Raw genomic sequence first — 16,472 nt, 5'->3', positions numbered from 1 at the left:
GCATTTCACACGTGGAACTCAGATCCAAACCAGTTTAAGACTGTGCTCTACTCAACCTCCGCTCAGAGCATGGGGCAGGGTGACCTTCCCCACAGCCCGTGGGATGAGAGAGGGCTCACATGGCTAGAAGTAAGCTGTGTTAAAGGAACGAACGGAGAAGAAGAGAGATGTCAGGATGTGCAGAGAGCAGCAGGGAATGGTGAGTGCTGAGGAGGCCGGGGGTTGGGGGTGGGTGGGAGGGACAGGGTGCAAGAAGTCTGGAAGCTGCTGAGAACGTGCCATGGGCTGAAGAGGAGTTAGGAAAGCACCTGGACAAAAGCCAGGACCTGAGTCTGAGCCCAGGACCTGCACAGAAAAGCCAGGCAAGGTGCATACAGGTATAACCTCTTCGTTGAACAGGGAGACAGGGTGGTCAGCCTTGCCTGCTTCGTGAGTTCAAAGCCAGAAAAACCTGACTCAAAAAACAAAGGTGGATGACACCTGGGAAATGACAGATGAGGTTGTCCTCCGATTTCCACACTAGCACATACATACTCATGTGCACCTGCACTCACACGCACATGCACTTGCATGTGCACACACATGCACAGCATTTTGATTACATTACTGTGAAGGGCAAGAATGCAAAATGTTTTCCATGTATTATCAGCTCTTCTTTTGAGAGACATCTGTTCAAATCACTTACCCATTTTTTTTATTGGATTATTCAACATTTTTTGTTCCCTGTACAATTTGAATATTGGGCCCCGTGAGGTGAAAGCTGGCCAAGTTGTCTGTAAATAGTCTCTTCATTCTGACCCTGCCTCTGTACCATGGAGACGCTAATTTCATGTGATCTGAGTACTCCCTGGCTATGGGGGTCTCTGCTCAGAAAGACCTTGCTTCTGATGATGTCTTTAGTCGTTTCCCCTGTGTTTTTCTCTGATGGTTTCGAGGCTTCAGGTCATATGTTAGAGTCCTTGATCCAATTTTAGCTGATCTTTGTATCAGATGAGAGACAGGAATCTAGTTTTAATCTTCTACATGTGGATACCCAGTGTTCTCAGCAGGATGTTTTAAGGGGATGCCTGCTCACTGGCATGTGTTTTGTAAAGTCTTAAACTTTGAACTTGACTGACAGTCCCCAAGACCAGAGCTGAGATGGTTCCCACCTTCCTCCTGCGGGATGCGCACTTCTGGGTCATTCACTGGCTAGACCTCACACAAGGGCAGGAAGTATCCTCCTGTCTGAGCTACAGAGAAAGGGGCCCCGGAGGATGGAGAACCTGTGACTGTCCCAAGAAATGCACAGTGCTAATTCACATTCCACAGCAGCTTTCCAAAGGCCTTCCACACACAAGCTTCTGTGGTAGGAGTCTGAGGAGAGCAGGGAGCCGTTCACCGAGAGCCTTACTCTGCAGCTCACCTGCGTGGGTGGGCTCAAGGCAGTCTGCAGGGAGCATGACAGGAGAAATCCCTGTACAGAGTGAAAATATTGTGTATGAAGAAGCGCATGAGCATCAGTGTGTAGACAGGGCATTGAGCAGGGTGGGCACAGTGCCTCCTTCCTCACCAACAAGGTGAGATCTGAGCTATGACTCCAGGAAGTAAAGGAATGAGTCAAACTCTTCCCAAGGAGAAAGGCCAGGGAAGATGTCCAGAGAGATGGCATAGCTGAACTCTCCCTACTGGAATGAACCTGGAATGCTTCAGAAATGAACGGAAGCCAGTGTGCCCTGAACCCAGAGGCCAGGAGAGAGTACGATGGAGATGTAGTCACAGAATGATCACATGGCCCTTGAAGGTCTGAAGGCTAAGAGTGGAGTGACCTCATTGGCTGCTGGGGGCCAGGAAGCCACAGAAGCACTGGGGTGGAAGCGGAGGGAGATCAGTGAAGAGCTGAAGTGGTTCAGCAGAGAGGATGGGGTCCAGGAAGCAGAAGGAGGAAGAGACAGTAATGAGTAAGGTCTGCTGGTGGTTGGGAACCACTGGGGCGAGCAGCACAGTCACGCTGTCCCTCTCTGAGAGCAGTGCTGTTCCCAGACCGTGGCTGATCACTCGGGCCTAAGTATTCCCCATCTCCCCCTTGTTAAGGGAGTCCTCAGACTGCCTCTCCCCAAGGTCATTCATGCTGACCACATCTTCCTGGGCAGTAACCCTGCTGCTCTCAGAATGGTTAGAGGGAGGGGCATGGGTGGTGCCAGGTGCCTGGTGCCATCTCAACACCACAGACAGAAACGCCTTCAGGTTCTGGCGGAAGCGGTGACTGAAGAAGGTGTAGAGGACCGGGGTGAAGCAGCAGTAGGAGAAGGCCAGGCTCTCTGTCACCTGCAACGTATAGTCCAGACGGTGGCTGACCTCACAGTTCCCAAAGACATGCAGGTCCAGCAACGAGTGCAGAAACAAGGTGAGGTTATATGGGAACCACAGCATGAAGAAAACTATCACCAGGACCGCGGCCATCCTCAGAGCCCGGCCCTGGCCCGGCGGCCTCAGCCTGACCAGAACGCAACCGATGCGGGAGTAAAAGAAGATCATGGCCAAGAGTGGGAGGAGAAACCCCAGAAGGTTCAGCTGGAAGCGCAGGTACAGCTTCCAAATGGTCGCATGTCCGCCAAAATCCGCATAGCAGTGCCACACACCATCTAAGGTCTGGTGGATCTGCACAAAGACCATTTCTGGGACAGAGATGGCCAGGGCCGTGATCCACACCATGACAATGAGAAGCAGGTTCCTGAACCGGGCCTTCGGGCTGTGGAGAGGCTGAGCGTGGACAATCTCCAGGTATTTGTCCAGGCTCATGCAGGTGATGAAGAAGATACCACAGTAAAAGTTAATAGAGTAGAGAGTGCTTATCACCTTGCACAAGAAACTACCAAAAACCCAATGCCAGGCCACAGAGATGGCCCAGAAGGGCATAGTCACTACAAACAAGAGGTTGGAGACGGCCAGGTTCAGCAGGTAAAGCTCCATCGTCCGTCTTCGAGGTGCAGAGTGGAGCAACACCACCAGGAGGAGGAGGTTCCCGGCCAAGCCCAGCACGAAGATCAGGCTGTAGACGACCGGCAGAAAGACTCTTCCAAAGGACAGGACCTCGTCCTTCCTGCAAACCAAGATGGTCACATCATCTAAGTAGTCGTAGTCGTAGATGGAGCTGCTGTTCTCGGAACCGACGGTGGTGAGAGGCAGCGGGGAAGCAACGGTGGGCATGTCCTCGAGCTCTGCAGAAAACAAAAGCCACTGCAGTGAGGGCCTGAGGAGATGGCTCAATGGGCAGAGGATGTCAGCTGTATGAGCATCCTCAGAGCCACACAAAGCCAAAGGCAGATGGCACATCTGGAATCCCGGAACTCCTACAAGGCGGAGGCAGAGGCAGAAGCATCAGTGGCTCGCAGGCCAGTTGGCCTGTGCTAGCGAAGAAGAAACTGAGACAGGAGCCTGTCCTCTGATGTCCACACGCATGTTCCCATGCTCACATACACAGAGAATAGAGAAAGGAACCTGAACCATGAAGACTGTATCCCCACAAACACCTGAGCCAAAATAAGCCATCCTTCCTTAAGCTGATACCTTTCTTTGACGCTGTGGCTAAATGCCTGAGGTGAGAGGCCCCCTCAAGCACACACACTGCAAGTTGAGGTGTAATGCAGGTGGACTCCACACTGTCACTGGGCAGATTAAGGGGAGCATTGTCTGACCAGGGCTGTCACCTCTCCAGAGATTGTTAACATGTGGGCTCGGGATTGCCAGCATATAGACATGGGGTGGCCAGGATCTGGCCATTGTCACCTACTGTGTTTCCATAATGGCCTGTGGGGTGGCATGGTTGGCACGGGAGTTTCCAGTACATGTGTCCAGGGGTGTAGCTAATGACCAAGCCGAAGCTAGCTCCAGAATGTCTCTGCTACCAGAGCAGGGCAGGCACCACTGGGTTCAGAGTTAGAGTAGGACCATCAGCCCAGTGCCTTCAAGCTTGGCCCCAAGAGACCACCAGTCTCCTCTGGGTCAGAGGCAGGCAGAAACAGCGAGTTTATGACAGGCCTGGCCGCCCCTCACTCCAGATAGTTGATCTTACCTTCTGCTAAACTGCTCACTTACTAAACGCTCCTCCCTGACCCCACTCCTGCACCTGCCAAGTGGGTTGAGGTTTTGTCTTTTACTGTCTATTGTAATGCTAAGTTCGCCCCCTCCCCTCCCCCCCAAGACACATAGCCCCTGGGACCCTGCCCATAAGTTAATTCTGATTGGTGAATAAAGATGTCAATAGCCAATTCGCTGGCCAGAAGAGACATAGGTGGGGTTGAGGTTTCATGGGCTTGGAGAGAAAGAACCAGGAAGAGGGAGAAGGAGAGCTGCCATGGAAAAAAAAAAAAGAAGGGAGAACGATGGCCGCCATGGGCTGAGGGCCAAGAGAACAGCCCAGAGGGCTGCCCAGTTGGGTGAAGTGCAGCCCAGATGGAACACAATAAATAGTAAGAGACAACTTGGGGTTATCGAAAATAGATTCTAACAGCATGGAGGATAGACAGCTGCCTAGCTATGGTGCTGCCTAAGGCATATTAAAAATATAAAGGCTGTGTGTGTTTTTCATCCAGGAACAGTAATGGTCTAAGGTGGGGAAGAAGCCCTGGGTCAGGATAATAGATATTTTTTACTACAAAGTAAGATGTCAGGATGTGGGTTTTTGCCTTCAAATACCTCTTGCCTTGGACATTCATTGCTACACTTGGGTCCCATTTTCCTGAGCCTAGTCCCAGCCAGCTGGAATAAAGATTTTCAATTGGCTATGAACAGTCTGAGTGATCACCTATGGAGGGCTCCCCGTAACCCCGTCATAGACCAAGCCCCTAACCGCGTAACTCCTTTGTGCCATTCTCCCCAACACTATGGCATCTGGCAAGCCATCTTCCAACCAATCAATGCAACTGGATGTCCATAGGCACCTGACTTGTGGCTGCCCCGGGTCCGTTGGTTTCCAGGGCTCCTCGTTACAGCCCTGGAGCCTTCAAAGCTGCAGCCTGGATTCCTTCTTTGCATGCTTTGCAAAGCGGGTGTCATCTTTTGAGCAGATCCCCTGAACCGTATTTAAAGCTAGGAAGGAGTGTGGACGTCTCACCCTTGATGTCTGTAGGGTAGCTGTCAGCACTTGGGCTTGGTCCCATCTGGGCTTACCTGATGCTTGCAGTATCTGGTCTCTGCCCCCAGCTAGAGCGCTGGGCTTAGCTGGTTAGCTGCGGATTGCTGGTTTGTTGGTTCCTCTGCTCTCCATTCCTCCAGCTCTCCTGCTGCTTTGCTTTTTCCTCTCTTCTCAGAATTCTCTCTCCTTGTTGCCCTGACTCCTCACTTGCAGAGTTGTGGGACGAGTGTTTCTCCCCAACTCTAATGAGAATCTGTCTTCAAGCTTTTAAAAATATAATACACGGATGCATGATTATGAGCAGTCACTGCACCAAGCAGCACCCCCTCCTCTGCTGACTCTGTCCTCACCCCCCTACCCCCTACCGTCCACCCCACCCCCCTGACCCCTGTCCACCAGCCTCTCTCACACCTTCCGCAGTTGCTCATCTCACAACTCCTATGAGGCCTGCCTTTTAGAGCGTGCGTATGCATATCTCTTGTGGGTGGTTCTATTCTGAAGTTATTTTGAGAATCTGCATGTTGCTTGCCTTGGTAGTGGGGCATTTTCCCTGGGCCTTTTGGCCAAACTCAAAGCATGAGGTGGCTATGTTCGTTTGCCTCTGGCAGCACACAAGCCTTTCCTTTGGCTCACGGCCAAAAGGGTTTTCTGCTGTTGTTGTTTTGGTTTTGTTTGGATGGCTTGGAACTAGCTGTGTAGACCAGGCTTGCTTTGAATTGGCTCTGGCTCCCTGCCTTCTATCTTTTTGATATTAGTCATTCTTACCAGAGTGGAGTGATGCCACATAGTGGTTTCTATTTGCATTTCGCTGATGTTTACCAATGTTGACTTTTGGGGGATACAGCTGGGTGTACTATTGACCACAGTGTCTTCTTTTGAGACGTGTCTTCACCCTCTCTTGCCTTTTGCTTGCTTTGCTCTGTTTGCTTTAATTTGTTTTGACTTTGAGCTTGCTACATAGCAGAGGGTGACCTGATCTCCTCCTGCATCCCCCAAGCACTGAGATTGCAGGCATGTGCTACTGTGCCCAGCTAATCATTTGCTCATTTTAAAACAAGACGGGTTGGCAGGGGACAGGTAATGGTTTAAGGCCTTTATATACACTCCTGTATTAACCCCTCATCAGATCAATAGTTTGTAAGTAATTTCTAATACCCTGTAGGATCCCTGCGGGATTCTGATGAGCCTCTCCTCTGCAATGCGTGATATAATCCCATCCCTGCCCCCTCGCTATTTTTGGCCTGTGCTTTTGATGTTTTATCTTGAAAGCCTCCTCACACTCCATCTCTGAATCTTATGTACTGCTATATACTAAAACATGAAAGCAGCATCAGCTATAGCATAAATCAAGCAAAAAGGTTATGCTCAGTTCTGTACTGTTATGCACACACACATACACACACACAGAGAGAGAGAGAGAGAGAGAGAGAGAGAGAGAGAGAGAGAGTTGCTTCCTTACTCCCTGCCCAGTGTTGTCTCTCACAAAGCAGCTTAGTCAAGAGGGTAGCCCTCCTTCATAGAGGAGGATTGCTCTTCGATCAAGGATATAGCACTAACTTCACTCCCTGTTAGAACCCGAGGGTAGGGGGACCTTTATGTTCAACACATTGCATTGTTCGCCAGTGAGTTTGGGGGAAGAGAGAGGAAAAGAGACAAAAATGTGGTCCAACAAGAGTTACATTGAGCCAGACAGTAGCGGCGCATGCCTTTAATCCCAGCACTTGGGAGTTCTGAGTTCGAGGCCAGCCTGGTCTACAAAGTGAGTTCTAGGACAGCCAGGGCTATACAGAGAAACCCTGTCTCGAAAACAAAACAAAACAACAACAACAACAACAAGAGTTATGTTGAGCCACTACCAAGGCCTGTGGGCTAGTGCCGGTAAATGCATCATAAGGTTCAAAATCCACACCAGTTCCTCCTGAACTTCTGTATTCTGTTTCCTGTTCTCCAGTTCAGCCAGTGCCAGTTTGCATATTTATTTATGCTTTTAATGGATGGGAATCTCCTTTCATAAGAGGTTGACTGTTGCATCAATTCTCCTGCCTCAGCTCTTAGGCCTGGCATAACTCCAGGTCTGTGAGGGCTTATGTGCCTTTTACCTTTCTCACAAATGTTGCAATGTCCTCCCTGGTTCTTTCTGGTACAAGGATTGTTTTTACTTTGTAAGAAGACTTTTGAAAGAGCTGTTGGCTCAGGAGGCCCACATGGGACATTTTGAGCATTATGAGGCTGGGTAAAATAAACTTGTCTGGGAGCGTTCCTCCTCCCATGGAACGCTGGGGAACTCCCTCCAGTCAGCCTCTGCCCCACCCTTGGGCTCCAATCTAATAGCATGGGGACCAGATGTTGGGGAAGTCGCATGCATGCTCAGGAAGTTTTCTCTAGGACCCAACTATCTCCTGGCCAGTCTCAAAGGTGGCTTTGTGCCAGCCTTGCAGTGGGGGGTAGTGCCTGTTCCTCTTCTGTGCAAATGGCCTCTCCTGGCCCTGAGCATCTCCCATCCCTGGGCTGTTGTCAGGAGTTGAGCTGAGGAGAAGTACCGATGAAGAGAACTCTTCTGAGGCTCAGGGCTTGTCAATCAGGATGCCAATAACAACTGCACACTGCTGCTCTCTGCACCTCCAGCCCTGGCCTTGATTTTGACCTAATTTCTTAACTAACGTCCCTGACTTTTGCTTTAGCAAATACACAACCTAACAGATGTTTTTAGATCAAAATTAGAGTCAGCAACTTTAGTCTGGTCCAGGCCACTTCTGAAGGTCTCTCTCCCCTTAGGGCACTCTGGGAAACTCTCCAGGTCCTCTGAAGCAACAGGCCTCTACCAACACTTCCATCAACACCTACCAGGTGAGTCAGCACCCGTGTACCTGTGCACACTGTGGCTGGCTGGCACGTGCCTTCCTGGCCCCTGTGCAGTCCTGAAAGTCCTCGAAAGAAGGGCCCTGTGTTGGCCATTCTCACTTCCCCTACACTCATCTGGCTTCTCCATTTAGACCTTAAGAATGAGTTGTTTACACCTCAATGTAAGTCTGCAGGTGGTGACTTCGACCCTGCAGGGAAAGTTTCAGAGGAGCCAGAGAATCACTCAGGGGCTTCCAGTGAGAGGTTAACTTGAGTTGGTCAAGATCCAACACCAGCTGTCAAGATCAACTCCAACTAAGCTTTCCTGTCATAAAGCTAGGGGCATTAAGAGCAATGGGGGCCTAGGGAGCCCTCCTTACTCTCTTGAGTATCATCAATAAAATTTGCTGCACCCAAGAAAGTAAAAAAATAGAAAATAAAAAGCTAGGGGCACAGAGGCAGATGCCATCTCTGTAGGACAATCATGGTGCTACTTTTACGCTGGGGATGTAGCAGAGCTGGTAGTGCTCACCTGCATGAGGGTTTGACCCTCCGCACTGTATGGGTGTGGCGGCATATATCTTCAACCACTCAGGTTTGACAGGAGCATCTGAAGTTCAGCCATACAGCCAGTGTAAGGCTAGACTATGATGCATTAACCCCTATCTCAAATAAAATAACAAAATAAAATAAAACCTCCAGAAACAAAATCAAACCAACAAACAATAGTTCCATCCTTGAAGCACGTGGCCTCGTGGGCCATGCCACACGACCTGAGAATGCTGGAACTTTGTCACAGGATGCTCAAAGGCTATCACAATGACTTCCATGTTCCAGAGGGTGAAACAGGCATGGTGAGGTAACACCCAATTCCCGAAGCTCCCAATGAGCTGGGTGGACTAGAAAACCCAAGGGGGAAATGCCATCGCTTAGCCTGAGGTTCCCTTCCAACAGATTAAGCTTAAATTTGAGGGACATGGCTCCCACAGTGGAGTTCTACCCTGAACAACTTAGGCCAGAGACAACTCAGGAGGCTGAGGCAGCCCCTGCAGGTGTGCAACTGGCATATGGAGTTGGCAGGCTCTCACACAGTAACCAGCACTGCAGTCAGGGACAGGAGACACCAGAAGTGTGGCGGCAGATGCCACAATGGAGGTTTCCCTATGCTTGCATACCCCCACACTCAACGCAAGTTGCCTGTTGAACCTTTACAGAGTCACAGATTCAAGCCCCAGAGTTAATGCTGGGCAGACCTCCTCCTCCCACTACCACCAGACACCAGCTAAGAGCCAAGTAGGGAGCCGGGCGTGGTGGCGCACACCTTTAATCCCAGCACTCGGGAGGCAGAGGCAGGCGGATTTCTGAGTTCGAGGCCAGCATGGTCTACAAAGTGAGTGCCAGGACAGCCAGGGCTACACAGAGAAACCCTGTCTCAAAAAACCAAAAAAAAAAAAAAAAGAGCCAAGTAGGTGGGTCCCCCAAAGGGCTGATCTCAATCCATCCCAGTAGAAAGTGCTCTGGGTTACGCAACCCATGACATGTACAAACTGTTCAAACAAACAAGATGAGCTTCTGGAATGTAAAAGTAGCTTATCTGATCAATTCTAGTGGACAGTACCTCTGCTGGCCTGCCCAGGACCAGGAAACCAAGCTATGATTTAAGGACCCCACAAAGCCACCCCTCCCTGCACACCCCACCGGGTCCCCAGCACTCACACAAGGTACTCCTGGACAGCTTTCCGTCACCCTCTGGACACAGAGCTGGCTCCTCCTAAGTCTGGGGGCTGCAAATGTGACAGCTGTGTCTCCAGGACTCCTCAGAACAGGACTGGAGAGAGAATGACATCAGCAAAATGACAGGTTTTAAATGGTGTGACCACCTCCTCTCCTCCCTCTCCAATCATCTTTTCCTTTCTGATCTTATTTCCTCCCAGGCACAGCTGGGCCACCTCTGCCCCCAGCAGCCTCAGGAGCCTGTGACCCAGAGCATGACCATCCCAGGACCTCCACCCACTCCGCCCTCCCCCAGGAGGCTCCCTAAACCCAAAGGCCACTCTTGCTCAGCTTCAGACAGCCCCTCTAGCTCTCAGCCTACTGCTCTTGCATTCTTGACATCATTCTGGGCTCAGCGGTAGCTGGAGACATTGGGACAGCCCCAGAAACTAGCTATCTGCAGAGCATCCTTTGACCTCAAAACAGCTGCACACAGGCAGGCTGTGCCAGGCCCCAGAAGCCTGTTTCTAGGGTTCTGGGGGCAGTATTGGGCTCTCTCCTTCCTCCATCCATCAAGGGTGTGGGCAACCATCAGTTACTAAATTCTACCAGCACTTGTAACATCACCCAACAATTACACAGGCTTACTACAGACCAGGGTCTGTTCTCACAACGTCTCTCCTGCCATCATTCACTAGGATAAGTACAGTTTTATTTCTATGAGGGGACCAGACACCGAGAGGCCAAGGGAGTTGCCAAAGTCACTCAGCCAAACCAAGCTGAGCTGGGAGTCCAAGGAAAAACAGTGTGGGGAGTTGGGTGGAACTGAGTGGATATATTAAACTGCGCCTGCTTAAGCTGCCTCACTGGGACATGCTTCAAGGGCTGATGGTTCCCGGATGGGAAAACAAGCCCAACACCCATGGGGCACAGCAAAGACAACCACTCACTGCCTCTGACCTGAGGAGTTAGGAAGGAGACATAGAATGACCCATGCAGGGACAGGGTTTGGGGGGTGTTGGGGATGCTTTGGAAACTCCAGGCCCAGCCAGCCTGCAGAGGAAACCAGGACCCCACTAGTCAGCTTCACTGTCCGGCATAGTTGGCTTACCGGTTCAGCTTGCCATAATCCTTGCAGTCAATCCTGGGTCCTAACAAGTGTGTCCCAGAAAGGGATTTTAATGCATTAAAATCCTTAGTCATTGTCTCTTTGTGTGGCTTCCAGAGGCCTCTGTCAAGACCTCTGACTCAAACCTGAGGCACTAAGACCTGATGGGACTGCCCTCTGTGGGCTTAGGGATGCCCCAAAACAATCAAGGAGCCTCCTGGGGAAGGGCTGAACAGAGATGGAAAGTGACATTCCCAAAGACACACAGCAAGGGCTTTGTAAGACACGATGTCAGAACCCAGCTACTACCAGGCCACAGCCCTTCCTTCCCCCCACAGATAGTACAGGGTCCTACTGAGAGGCTGCCTTTCAGCCCCTAGATAAAGGACTCACAGGTGCCAGGATCTCTCACCTAGGGAGGCGAGACGACACCAGGGGGGCACTGGTGGCCACATGTCTGAGAGGCCTGGCTGCAGGTGTGTGTTGTCAAACCAACCCCATCCTCAGAACCAGACAGGAAGAGACTCCACCTCTGCAACAGGGGTTCTGTTTTCTTCACAGCCATGCTGTTGTCTATCTGTCTGTCCACTGAGTTAATGACTCTTCCAATAACCTCCTTACCCCCCCACCACCACCACCACCACCACACCCTCAATGTCCCCTTAAGAAGAGCTTCACAGTAAGCCTGGATGTGCAAGGTCTACTCATACAGATTTAGAGGAAGTCTATCTGAGAACAGTAACCCTGCTTGGTAAGTCTCCATGGGGCTAGGTACTCCCCAAGGCAGTGAGGCAAGAGGTGGTGTTCCAGTTTCACAGGGCATGCAAGGACCATGGTGCATCTCAGACAGAGCCACTTGGGGCTCTGGTCTCCATGCCTGGATCACGGGCTATCCTCTTAACTTTGTTAGTTGAAGCAAAGTTTCCCTCACTCACAGTGCGAGCTGGCCACAGACTTGCTGTCCTCCCATTTCTGTATCCCAGCACTGGCATTACAGGTGTGCACAATGCCAAGCTCCCCTCTTTCAACATGTTCTTCTTCTTTTTTATTTTATGTATCTAAATATTTTGCCTGGTTTGAAGGATGTGTACCATATGTGTGCCTGATGGCCACAGAGGCCATAAGAGGGTGTCAGATCCTCTGGAACTATAGTTACAGACAGTGGTGAGCTACCACTTGGGTTCCAGGAACTGAACCTGGGACGTCCGGAAGTGCCTTTAACCACTAAGCCATCTACCTCTCCAGCCTCAAAATGTTAAGTGGGTTCTAGACCACTGAAAGACCCTGTCTCAAAGAAAAAAAAAAAAAAAACCTAAAAAATGACACTGAGGTTGACCTCTGACCTCCACAAGCACACGCATACACAAATAAATAAAAGTAAAATGTCCAGTGTAGAATGTACTATAGAGACACAAGAAAAGTTGGAGATGATGCTAAATCCACACCCCCCCACACACACACACACACCTGGCAGATATGGCTCTTAGGACAATCCAGCATGTCCTGTCTGTTTTTGCACAGAGCCCTGTCTGTAGCCACAGTTGGTCCTCAGCATGATAGGACCTCTCTACCCACCCACACTCCCTGAGTCTGAATTTGTCAGGGGTTCCTGGCTTCATTGAAATGTCTGGTGCTGATAACCTCCCAGGGAGCAGCCATGATCCCAGCACAGCCCTCGGCAAGGGAGAGCAGGCACTCGCAGGGTTCCCAGCCTCTTCCCTGTTTTTTGTTTGTTTGGTTTGGTTTTTTGTTTTGTTTGTTTTGTTTTGTTTTTTAAACCTCCTCATTGCCATTTTCCTGAGTTTAAAACGAATCACCTTTATCATCCCTAGAGATAGAAAACGACTAAAGCACTTTCCCAAATGGCTCCCCACTTCTCTGAGCCATAGGGATGCCTATTCACTCCTCTGAGCCATAGGCTTCTCACCTGGAAAAGACCTTGCCTGGGACTGCTGAGCCATACAAGCCTCTCACCTTCTGTTCAAAGCTAAGCTTCATGTCAGGACCCCAAAGATGAACTGGGGAGTGAGTCACTGGACCCCTTTACTCTGCCCCTTCCAGTGTAGCCACATTTGAATAAATCTATCTCTGCTTTTTACTCCTGCCTTCCTACCTGCCATACCGGGAAATGGAGTCTGAGCCTGGCTTAGTAGGACTGTCAAAACCCAGGCTCTGCCTCTAATTCCAGCAAGAAGACAGAGTAAGCCGGGCTGTGGTGGTGCACGCCTTTAATCCCAGCACTTGGGAGGCAGAGGCAGAGGCAGGCGGATTTCTGAGTTTGAGGACAGCCTGGTCTACAAAGTGAGTTCCAGAATAGCTAGGGTTATTCAGAGAAACCCTGTCTCAAAAAACCAAAAAAGAAAAAAGAAAAAAAAAAGAAAGAAAAGAAGGAGGAGGAGGAGGAGGAGGAGGAGGAGGAGGAGGAGGAGGAGGAGGAGGAGAAGGAGAAGGAGAAGGAGAAGGAGAAGGAGAAGGAGAAGGAGAAGGAGAAGGAGAAGGAGAAGGAGAAGGAGAAGGAGAAGGAGAAGGAGAAGGAGAAGGAGAAGGAGAAGGAGAAGGAGAAGGAGAAGGAGAAGGAGAAGGAGAAGGAGAAGGAGAAGGAGAAGGAGAAGGAGAAGGAGAAGGAGAAGGAGAAGGAGAAGGAGAAGGAGAAGAAGAAGAAGAAGAAGAAGAAGAAGAAGAAGAAGAAGAAGAAGAAGAAGAAGAAGAAGAAAGAAGAAGAAGAAGATGACGACGACAGAGTGAATTGCAGCCCTGGGTGAGAGGCCGTGGACCCTATCTGACCCTTGGAATTCACAATGCAGGGTCCCAAAGAAGGGGAGGGAGGGCTCTCCCTGGAGAAGAAATCGCTCCATACCTCCCTCTCCCAGTACCCAGGTCCAGGGTACCGGGACCACTGTAGACACCGAGCAGCACCACCCTCCCCAAGGGCTGCTAGACCTACCAGAGCCAGACTGTTTGTCCCAGGACATCCGCCGGAGTCTGAGAGGGCCCAGTGGCTGTTGTCTCTTCTTCAGGGACGTGCAGAGTGAGCAGGAGTCTCAGGACACACATCCTGGTTTCCTGGGGTTGGGGAAGTAGCTCTTCCCTGGTAAGTCCTCCCATCCGCTGCACTGAGCCAAGCTCTAATGACTCCCACCCCAGGAAGGAGTGCCCCAAGAACAGTCCAGTAACCCTGGAAAGCACAGTCCTCTACGTCCCAGCAGTGAACCAAGCAAGTTAACTCAACCTTGCAGCTTCCTGGACACCTAGCTGATCTTCTGCACTCTACCCAGCATTCACCTTTGTCTGTCTAGTCCCCTCATTCACCTTTGTCCCCTCAGTGGGATTCCCCACTGTGCTGTGTCTGTGCACACAGGTCAGCAAAGTGGCAGCCTTGTCTCCCAGGCTCCCTGCACCATCCTTCCTCTCCCTTCTTCCACCATCTCAAAGTGGTTCTGCCAGCTGTTTTGTTATCTGCTCCCTCAACCAACTGAGGAACTCTCCTGCAATGAATGAATGTGTGGATGGATGGATGGATGGATGGATGGATGGATGGATGGATGGACCAGTGTGGGTGGGTGTGCAATATGCTACTGGCCGTACACTCAGCAGTCTTCAGCTGATTCCTCTCTCCTGTGGTCCAGGCCACCAAGCCATGTTTCAGTGCTCTGTTTGGCAAATGCTTTGCCTTCAAAGGAGCCATAATACCCGGTAGTGCCAGAATGACTGCCCTGCTGATCACTTGGAGCTGGCCATTCACGAAGTCCACACTCCACAGCTATCGTCTTAGAGGTGACTGATGTCTTCGTTGGTTAGTTGGTTGGTTGGTTGGTTGTTTAATCGTCCAGACAGTCTCACATAGCCAAAGCTGTCCTCCAGCTTCCAACTCTCTAATACTGGGCATATGTGTGTGCCACTACACCATATTTATGTTGTGTTATAGAAAGAATACGACTTTGTAGTCCAGTGACCTCAGACTTGGTATGTAGCTCAGGCTGTCATTTGAATTTACCATCCACCTGTCCCTGAGGTTACAGGCCCATGTCAGCACTGGGCTTAGGGTGGCTTTGGTCCTTCAGACAAGAGAAGTGAACATGAACTTAGATATTTGTCTTTCTCTTGAGTCCACAGACTATCAGACTGGAGGGCAAGACCTGATGGGTTTTCTCTCAGACAAAGGAGGACCAGACCTTACATGACGCTAAACACCAGTTATCAGAGAATAAGGCTCAGGGAGTGTTCCACAAGAGCCCAGAGCCTGCTTCCCTCCCAGAGATCAACTAAAGTTCTAGGGCCTCACCCACCCCTCTCTTTGCTTATTTAAACCTAATTTTAGAAGCAGCATCCATGTATAGAAGTCAGCTAGCTTTCCCCAATGCTGGTGTCACATAAACACAGCAAGAGAGCTAATGACTGTAAATGAACACTGACCCAGACTATCACCTAACCGTGATATGTGTCACAGTTTGGATATGGTTTGTCCATGTCCCATATTATATTCTGCATATTTAGTCCCCAGGGTGGCTGTGGGAAGAAGGAGGGACCTTAAGAAATAGGTCTCAGGGGAGGCAGTGACCTTAGAGGGCTTTGGTGCTGGAAGGTTTCAAGCACGGGCTGTTACTGAATCAGTTCAGTTGTCTGGGCTGTTGCTCCTGCTTCCTGCCTGGCCATCTGGTAAGTTCTCAGTACTTTCATGCCATCTGCCTTGAAGCCTCTCACCAGAGTAGGTCAGATGCTGGCCCCACACACTTGAACCCCCTGAACACTAAGCTAAGTCAACTTATTTCCTTTAAAAAAAACAATGTGTGTATGTTTGTGTGTGTGTATGTGTGTATATGTGTGTGTATGTGTGTGCATGTATGTGTGTTTGTGTGTGTGTGATGTGTGTGTATGTATGTGTGTTTGTGTGTATATGTGTGTATGTATGTGTGTGTATGTGAGTATGTATGTGTATGTATGTATGTGTGTATATGTGTGTGTTTTTGTATAAGTATGTGTGTTTGTGTGTGTATATGTGTATGTATGTGTGTATATGTGTGTGTTTTTGTATAAGTATGTGTGTTTGTGTGTGTATATGTGTATGTATGTGTGTATATGTGTGTGTGTTTGTGTATAAGCATGTGTGTATGTGTGTGTTTGTGTGTATATGTGTGTCTGTATGTATATTGTGTGTTTGTATGTATGTGTGTGTGTGTGTATGTGCATGTGCATATGTGCATGTGTGCAGGTGAGGTCAGAGGACAACTTGTGAGACTGTTTTCTCCTTCCACCATGTGGGTTCCAGAGGTCAGAATCAGGCTGTCAGGCTTGGCAGCAAGCACCCTTACCCACTGAGCTTTCCTACCGGCCATCAACCTCTTTCTTGATAAAGTATTAGCCACTGGTATTTTGTTAGCACAACATGAAATGGACTAATGAACGTATTTGATTCCAGTTTCACCAACTGTCTATTGATGGCTGAGGATCTAAACCAGGATCCCATGTGGCCTTTCTTGAGTTTCCTTAGCCATGGTCTTGCTTTGTCTTGTCTAGCCTTGGTGGTTTTAAAGAATACTGGCCAGGTCGTCTGTAGAGTTTTATGTTCCCACAATGACTTAGAAGCGGAGTAGGCTCTCCTTTTTTTGTGCAGATCATTATAGACTGGGTTTTTTTGTTTTTGTTTTTGTTTTTTTTTTTTTTTTTTTTTTTTTTTTTTTTTTTTTGCTTCTGTGA

The 16,472-nt window shown here is 49.7% G+C and overlaps 1 protein-coding gene across 2 annotated transcripts; it reads right to left on the bottom strand.

The window, feature by feature from the left end:
- Nucleotides 1–671: 671 nt before the first annotated feature.
- Ackr2 (atypical chemokine receptor 2) lies at nucleotides 672–13,803 on the bottom strand. Of its 2 annotated transcripts, XM_029481084.2 has the most exons (4): nucleotides 13,723–13,803; nucleotides 9,674–9,785; nucleotides 5,152–5,380; nucleotides 672–3,200 (listed from the first exon to the last, which is right to left on the bottom strand). In XM_029481084.2, the coding sequence occupies exon 4, from the start codon at nucleotides 3,187–3,189 to the stop codon at nucleotides 2,044–2,046; it is 1,146 nt and encodes a 381-aa protein (XP_029336944.1). In that variant the 5' UTR covers nucleotides 3,190–3,200; nucleotides 5,152–5,380; nucleotides 9,674–9,785; nucleotides 13,723–13,803; the 3' UTR covers nucleotides 672–2,043. The 2 variants fall into 2 exon arrangements, with proteins under 2 accessions (XP_029336944.1, XP_021027937.1); XM_021172278.3 differs by lacking the exons at nucleotides 9,674–9,785; nucleotides 13,723–13,803 and adding an exon at nucleotides 5,528–5,726.
- Between the last annotated feature and the right edge of the window lie 2,669 nt (nucleotides 13,804–16,472).

The sequence above is a fragment of the Mus caroli genome, unplaced genomic scaffold (genome assembly GCF_978045245.1).
Source record: "Mus caroli unplaced genomic scaffold, Mus_caroli_1 scaffold_11, whole genome shotgun sequence".
In the NCBI taxonomy this organism is placed as follows: Eukaryota; Metazoa; Chordata; class Mammalia; order Rodentia; family Muridae; genus Mus; species Mus caroli.
The sequence above is the reverse complement of the archived record's forward strand: the minus strand, read 5'-3'. Positions and strand labels throughout refer to the sequence as shown.

Excerpts from the sequence above, each read along its gene's own strand:
- Ackr2 (XM_029481084.2), bottom strand. The coding sequence starts at position 3,189 with ATGCCCACCGTTGCTTCCCCGCTGCCTCTCACCACCGTCGGTTCCGAG.